The sequence below is a fragment of the Pteropus medius genome, unplaced genomic scaffold (assembly GCF_902729225.1).
Source record: "Pteropus medius unplaced genomic scaffold, Ma_sr-lr_union100, whole genome shotgun sequence".
Classification (NCBI taxonomy): domain Eukaryota; kingdom Metazoa; phylum Chordata; class Mammalia; order Chiroptera; family Pteropodidae; genus Pteropus; species Pteropus medius.
The window spans coordinates 319,010-326,766 of NW_024342475.1; the positions used below are offsets into that span (position 1 = coordinate 319,010).

Genomic DNA, 7,757 nt, shown 5'->3' on the forward strand with positions numbered 1-7,757 from the left:
TGCTTGGTCCCTGGGGGCCCCAACCTGCAGCACTGTAAGGGCTGCCGGGGCTGTAAGCGGTTCTTCCAGACGCTCAGGTACCCTCTGCCCAGCGCCCTCACCTCTCTGCCACCGACAGCACCCAGGCGGTGGTGAGCCAGAGGCCGAGCGTGAGGCAGAGCAGCAGGCGGCCGGGGTGCGTGTTCATGTACAGCTTGGCCACGAACCAGTGGCGGAAGCGGACCTGGTTGAGGGCGCCGATGCTGCGGTAGGACACGTTGAGCAGGACGCCGCTGCGCAGGAGCACGGCGCGGGGCACTAGGTAGAGGCGCAGCAGCATGGCCAGTGACAGCAGCGCCTCGCCCTGGCTCAGGAACCCCGGCCAGGACTGCGTCGCCATCGACGGAGACCGGGTACCCAGCGCGCAGGGCGGGCCCCGCACAGGCGCCGGGTGCAGCCCGCACACCGCCAGCTCCAGCAAGATCTGCGCCACCTGCCGCCGGGTCAGCGCCACGCGCCAGTCCTGGAGCCCGTTGTCGGTCATGAACAGCTGCGGGGAGGGGACGGACAGGGAAGTGGGGTCACACGAAGGCCAGGCGGCCGTGGCCAGCCTGCGCAGGGAGATAAGGGGGGCGCGCCCGCCCTGCGGGGGAGCGAGGCAGATAGCGCTGGGGCAGGGGCTTTGGGATGTGTGTGGGGGGCGGGGAAGAGACCTGAGATGGACGTCCCTCCCGCGTCTCCTCTCCCTCCCCCTCTAGTGTCAGCCTACTTCGAGAACTTCCAGCCCTGGAACGCTTGGCGCCCACTGAGCGACACAGATTGTTCTATATATTCAGGCGGACAGACAGCAACCCCGGCCTCCCTGGAGCTTCCCGCCCACCTCATGGAGCCATCTTCTCTTCTCTTTTCTGAGGACACGTGTACAGTAATCGTCATCACCATACCATTAGCGCTGACAACAGCTAACACTGAGGGGGCACTTTGGATGTGCCAGGCACTGCCGTAGCCCCTTTGCATGTTGTGACTCAATGAATGCTCACAACACGGCGAGATGGAAAGTATTATCACCCGCATTTTAGAGATGTGGACACCGAGGCCTAGGTCCCGCAGGCGGGTGCTGGTACCGCTGGGCTACAAACCCTGCACTCGGAACTTCGGAACTGTGTGAATGGCTGCTGGTAATGATAATGTCTGCTGTTTACTGAGCACCTTTTATGTACCAGGCACTTGCAAGGGACATCACTGCACATGGCCAGTAACCCCCATTTCATAATCAAAGGTATGGGGGAGGGACGACAGGATCTGGGGATGTCTGGGAGTGGGTTAGAGAGGGGAGGAGTGGGACTTGAGTGTCCCAGTGAGACATGACACTGGAGGGGATATGGATGGGGAAGGAGCCCGGTCTGGGGACAGCACAGGCGTGTGGGGCCTGGGGTAGGGGAAGACCTGTGGGCATATACCTGGGGGGCTCAGGTTGCTTGGGATTGGGATAGTGGGACTCAGAGATGGAGGACAGAGATCTGGAGGCTGGGACTGGAGCTCTCAGCATCTGAGTGTGTGTGGGGAGACTGGAGGGGGGGCAGATGGAGGAAGGGAGGGGGCTGCTCCAGGAGGCTGTGTCTGTCCGTGGTTCGCCCCATCCCGGTGGGTGAGGGTGTGGACGCATCTCAGGGAGAAGGAACCTCATTACTCAGCCCAGGAAGAGGAGGATGGAAAGTGTGAACTCAGGGTGTGGTGGGGCTGGGGGCACAAGCAAGGCGGGGCCTGCCCTACCTGGACCTCTTTGGCGTGAAAGGCCACGATGAGGCAGAGGAGGAAGATGGTGGAAACACTGATGACGCATTTAACCAGGAACAGGTAGAGCGCCCACTGTTGGGAGGGATAGGGAAAGGTGTGAGGTGCCCAGTCTGCACCCCCCTCAGTACCCTCTACCTTCCTCCCAAACAGCCTTCCCTTCTCAATCTCCAGTTTCCTAGCCTCCTTTCCTTTCAGCCCCTGACCCAGTTTCTCCTGATGTGTCAGTTCTGGGGAGGTCTCAAAACCACCTGGTCCCCAGGGAGTGTGCCCTCTTCCTTCCCAACCGGACAGCGCTGGCCTGGATGCCAGCACCCACCTTCCCCCTCAGCTCTTCTCCTCAGACCCACATCCCTAAGGGGAGACCCTGAAACACACATTCCTTCTTAATTCTTGTCCCCTTCTCCATCAAAAATAGTTCCTCAGGTATGTGCTTGCATGGGGCTTTGTGTCTAGAAACACATCTGGCCTCTAGACAGTGTCCTGTCTCCCTCCCTGCCCGCCCAGCTGGTCTGGTCCTAGAAAGCAACTTCAAGTCCCACCCCCACCCCAATTCCAGAGAAGCCTAGGAACTATCATTCAGTCTCCAAGGAATGAGTGACACCTCCCGCTACCTTCATCCGGGGGACTGAGTCCCTGAGAGAACCCAGACCCAGCTCTGAGAACGCCCTCTACCCACAGTCCTGCCCACTGCGTCTCCTCTCCCCCTGCCTCCTGCTCTCCCTCCTGGCCCAAGCCTGGGGCAGATCTGGCAGAAGCACGTGGCCTCCAGAATCCACGGAGAAGGTTTTCTCCTCCTCATTGTGCGCAATACCTTGCAGGAATCTAGAATTCCTGAGGGAAAGAGTTAGAGGGGCCTGGGACTGCTGGATTCCATAGGAGGGGCTGGGAGGGAGGCACCCTGCCTGTGGGGTGTTGTCATAGGCAGGGGACCACATGGGTTCCCTCCCGTTTCTCCTAAGACACCTGTTTGTCCTAAGATGTTGCCAGCTCCCCCAAGGGGGCGGGGCCCCAGCTCTGTGCAGGGGAAGAGGGCCAGTTTCCTGCCCCAGGGGGCCTGCCCCTCCACCCCTCCCCGAACAATGGTGCTGTTGTCCCCAGCCCTCCCCCACCCCTTCATCCTTCTCTGGCACCACAATTTCCTGTCTCTTTCTTTAGCTTGTCCCAAATTCCACCCCACTAGACACAGCACCCCTCCCGCTGGCCCTCCCCGCTGCAGTCCACTTCTCTGGTGGTCTCTACTTTTCCTGCTCCCCCTCTGGTATCTGTCTCACTCCCCTGCATTCCTGGGTTTGGCACCTGCCTCTCCTCCAGCCCCTCCCCCTGGCAAGCAGGTGTCTAAGTCCCTGTGAAATAAGTTCATTAGATTAAGGTGGAAGTGGGGAGAGGACAGGGGGGTTATCAAGGCAGTCATAGGAAGGGAGCTGAAGAGGAGCCTTAAGGTCATGTATTTCAACCCTCACCCTCAGTTTACAGGTGGGGAAACTGAGGCTCAGTGAGCTAGAGCAGCTTCCCCAGAGTCCTACTGCTGGAGGCAGCAGCCTGATACCTAGTTGGGGGAAGGAGGAAATGAGAGAGGAGAGGCTGAGGGGGGGAGGTAGGAGTGAGCCCCTTGTCCCTTCCTATCTGCCAGGATTCTCATGTTCTCACCTCCCCTCCTGGGCGGGGTGCTGGAGCGTGGGAGCGGCGGTCAGGCCCCGGCCATGCTTCCTGTTGGCATAAGCTTCGGGGCCCCTCCCCCTCAGTGCCGGCTGCCCTCGCCTCGGCCCCCCGGCCAGAGGAAACTGGCCTGCCTTGACCCACCGTGTGGCTCCTGGTCACTTCAGAGCTGCCTGCCTCTCTCTCAGCCCCAAATCCAAGGCTGAGCCTCCATCCTCCAGGAATCCCCCCAACACAATCCTCACATCAGTGCCCCCAAGCAGCCCGATTCCACATCCCTTAGCCCAGATAAGTCTCGACGCCTCCTTTCCTGTTGAGCAATTCCGTTGTCCTCAAGCCACCGATTCTGACCCATGCCCTTCATCTGCCCTATCAACCACCCCGACCAGCGCTGTAATGTGCCGGGAGTCTGCTCAGACTTGTCCCGGCCCCACCTGCCCTTTCTCTTTCCACTCACGCTGTCCTCAAAGTCAGCCCCTCTGCCCCCTAAGATGCTCTAAGCCACCTTCAGATCCGAGAGCCTGGGCTCTCAGCCCCATCCTCCCCTGGGAAGCAGGGACAGACAGTACAGTAAGTCTACCCTCCATTATTTCCCAGACTACACAGCATATAGGTTCTGGAAAGTTGAGCTTCTTAATGATAGAGACAGAGACAGAGAGACAGAGAGACAGAGAGAGAGTACACACGTATGTGTGCGCGTGCATGCGCACGTTTCCATTTTCCACACCCACCCCAGCCAGGTTCTTCTGACCTCTGCCATTTGCCGCCACTGAAGCAGTGGGTAAGCGTCAGTTTAGATAAAGACCAAGGAGCCGCTGCCCACTGGAAGACGTTAGTTTCTCTCCCGCCCTCCCCTCAATGAACCGGGGTTACCGCCCCCTAATCTGCTCTTGGGAGACTCCAGTATCTGATCAGCTACCCTCCTGACCCCCCCAGGCCCTGACTCCCAGTCCCCACCCACCTCTGGGGATCCTGGATCTCCAGCTGTCTACCTTGCAATACCTTCAATGACTGAGACGCTGAGACCTTCTTCCTTCCTTGTGGAGGGCCCCAGGAATCCAGCCCCCAGCCTCCTCCACTCTCTACCCAGGGTCTTGGTCCCAGCCCCTCCTCCCTCAAACCAGCAGTCGTGAGTCCTAGCCCAGTCCCCACCCTCTCAGAACTGAGCCAGGTCCAGGCCCCGCCCCTCCTCTCCCAGGCCCTCCTCCCTCCTCCCTCGGACCAGGAGTCCCGGCCCCCAGCTCCCACTCACCGGGCAGCCCCCGAACCACAGCATCTCCGCGTGCAGTACCATGAGCCCGATGCCAATGACCGCCAGCGTCAGCGCCCAGCCAGCCAGCCACCTCTCCTGCTCCAGCAGGCGCTTTCGCTGCCGCAGGGCCCCCAGGCCCGTCACCAGCTTCCCGCCCGTGGCCCCCGAGGTCTTGGGGCTCAGCCAGCTTCCTGCCCAGGGTTCCCCACCTCGCAGCACGCAAAGAGCAGCCATTGTGTCTTGCAGGTCGTTGGCCTGCTCTGCTCACTTGCTCTGGGGCTCTTGCTTTGAGGCACAGCAGAGCCTGTGCCCTCTGGGGGGTGGTGACGGCTGGGCAGGGCAGGGAGGGGCTGGGGAGGCCCCTGGGCAGAGGGGAGGCTCCCCAACCCCCCCTTCTCAGACTAAGGAGGGGCTGGGGTGTGTCTTGGGGCAGAGCAAGGAAGAGGCATGCATCCACGTGGATAAAGACACACTGACAATGGTCACACACAACGGTCTGCATTGTATAATACACACCTACCCTCAGCCACACCCATACACCACGGGACACCCTCACACACAGCATGGCCGGAGACAGGACCTAATACACATGGGCACACAACACAACCTACACTGGGTGACTCACAACTCCCGACAAGCTCTGAAACCCACAGCCACACCCAGACACCACACATATGATGTGACACACGCCGGCACTCAGCAAGGCAGGCTGTGCCTCGTGGCACACATGGCCACCAAATATTGCTCACACATAGGCACAAATATTGCAGTCAAAATGGGCACAACAATCTCTGACACAAACAACCACACCCAGATGCCACACAACGGGCGATGCACATCCATAGCTACACGAGCACAACACATCCTGTGTTCCACAAACACACAATATGTTTGACATAGCAATGCCCGAATGCCACACAAAACATATCTATGTAAACAAAGCACTCACGGAGTCCCAAACATTACACACCTATGGAATGACACCTGACACACGCGGACACACCCAGAGCAGTCCCCAGTCACCCAGCACACGGAGAGATGCACACAGACATACATCATGCACATGGTGACTCGAACATACATTCTCATAGAACAATTCACAACACACAGAGATTCACCCTGACACGACACACCCCGGTACACAGTGCCATTCCAGGTGTGGTCAGAGGACAGTGTGAACGGGCACAGGCAGCGGCACACACACAATCCCAAGCAGCGCACGCCCAGAGTAAGACACGATGGTACATTTTGGCGCATCGCACAGGACACAGCCCAGAATGGTGCCCTGGGGGGCGGGGTGAGGCGGGGACGCAGGCCACGTGGACCCCGATGCCCAGATGCAGTGTGCGCACAAGTAAAACGTGCACCATCGCCTCTGACTGAAAAGCCACACCTGAGCACCACATGCAGCAGCCACACATGGCCGGCTCACATGGCCACACAAACACGACACATACAGAGAAATACACAAACACAGTGACATAACATTTCCCAGCACCACCTTTGACAAACACCACATGAAACAGCAGATGTGACCCACTGACACAGCCAATACAACACCCCACACGACACCGGGGACACCCTCCAGCACAATGTAATACACAACTGCACAAACACAACACACTCTGGGTGTGGGGCCCCGGGCTGTGTTGTTGGCGGAAAAAGGAGAGGCCCCCGACTTGAACATACACCTCAACGTGAGACATAGGGTCATATCACTGAATGGTACACGACTCTACACACACAGTGCCCAGAAAGAGACACAACACACACTGACACACAACAGCAAATGCCATACAGGGCGATGCACGGTGACTGGGATCCCAGAGTGTAAGCTATGACTACGTGCCACATCACAGAAGTGACACCGTTCCGTTAGACGCAGATCAAAACCCTCCTATAGCAACACAGAGGACACACTGATGTGGCACAAGACCTCGCACAGCGTTACATACCGACCTCGTGACACAGCCACTCTTGGGGGAACACACAGACATCACCCCTTTACCCTCCCGTGTCACATGTCATGCAGGAACATGGACCCGCCAGCTATTGGGAAATGAGACACGCACAGACAGGCCTGGCAACACACCAACACAGCCCACACAGACACACCCAGGGACACCAAACCGCACACACAGACACGCCCAGTGACAAAAACACAACCTGCGCTGGCACCCGGCTCCGTGGCACACGTGGGGTTCCCGCGCAGGGTAAGACACAGCAGGAGAGTGACAGACACACCCGGGCGCACCCAGACGCCACACGAGTGTCGCTCAGAGAAAACGCTGCCGCTGGGCACTCTCAAGGCTGCGCCTGGCACCCCTGCCACCCGCCGCCTCTGTGGCCTGGCACCGGTCTCTCTGCGCCTCTCCTCCCGGTTCTGAGGGCCTCCTCTCTTAGTCTCCCCTGCTCTGGAAGCCTCTGGGTCCATCTTTCTGTCTCCATTTGTCTTCCTCTGTCTCTGTTTTTCCCTCCTACCTGCCTTTGTTTCTTTCCGCCTCTTCTGTCTCCGTCTCTAAGGATCTCTGGCTCTCTGTGCCCATTCGTGTTTCCTTTCTCTCTCTGGCTCGCTCTCTGCCTCTGCCTCCCTGGGCCCCTGTGTCTCTATGTCTCTCTTGGTATCTCTGTCTCCGTCTCCAACTTCGTGTCCCTCTCTGTTTTTCTGTTTCATCCTCTCTCTGTCGCTGCCTCTCTGCCTCTGTGTTCCTCTGTGTTCATCGTCATCTGTGTCTTTTCTGTCTCATTTTCTGTCTCTGTCTCTCTAGGCCTCTCCGTACTTGTCTCTGCCTCAGTTTCTGTCTCCTGGTCATTGGCACAACTGGGGACAGCCTTGCCCCCTGCAGTTCCACCCAGCCCCACGTAGGGGCCAAGGGCCAGAGACACAGAGCCCGTGGCCCCCCCGAGAGAGCCAGAGGCCATGGAACAGACCTCCAGCTCCAGCCCCCTGACAGCTGTGCCCTGGAGTGCAGGCACCGTGAAAACTGACACACACAGAGAGACAGAGGCAGAGAGACCTTGAGTGGTGCAGCCAGAGGGGAGGGGGGGAGAGCGAGACAGAGAAGGAAGAGAG

The 7,757-nt window shown here is 58.9% G+C and overlaps 1 protein-coding gene across 3 annotated transcripts in view; it reads right to left on the reverse strand.

Moving 5' to 3' along the window:
- KCNN4 (potassium calcium-activated channel subfamily N member 4) overlaps positions 1 to 7,235 on the reverse strand; it is a 17,334-nt gene extending 10,099 nt beyond the window's left edge. For 2 of the 3 annotated variants that reach the window (XM_039866146.1, XM_039866147.1), the window contains exons 1-3: positions 4,685 to 7,235; positions 1,753 to 1,848; positions 102 to 529 (exon numbers count right to left, since the gene is read on the reverse strand). In XM_039866146.1, coding sequence (XP_039722080.1) covers positions 102 to 529; positions 1,753 to 1,848; positions 4,685 to 4,918 — 758 coding nt within the window. In that variant the 5' untranslated portion in view covers positions 4,919 to 7,235. The remainder of the gene's footprint in view (positions 1 to 101; positions 530 to 1,752; positions 1,849 to 4,684) is intronic. The other variant, XM_039866145.1, reaches the window with a different exon arrangement.
- Between the last annotated feature and the right edge of the window lie 522 nt (positions 7,236 to 7,757).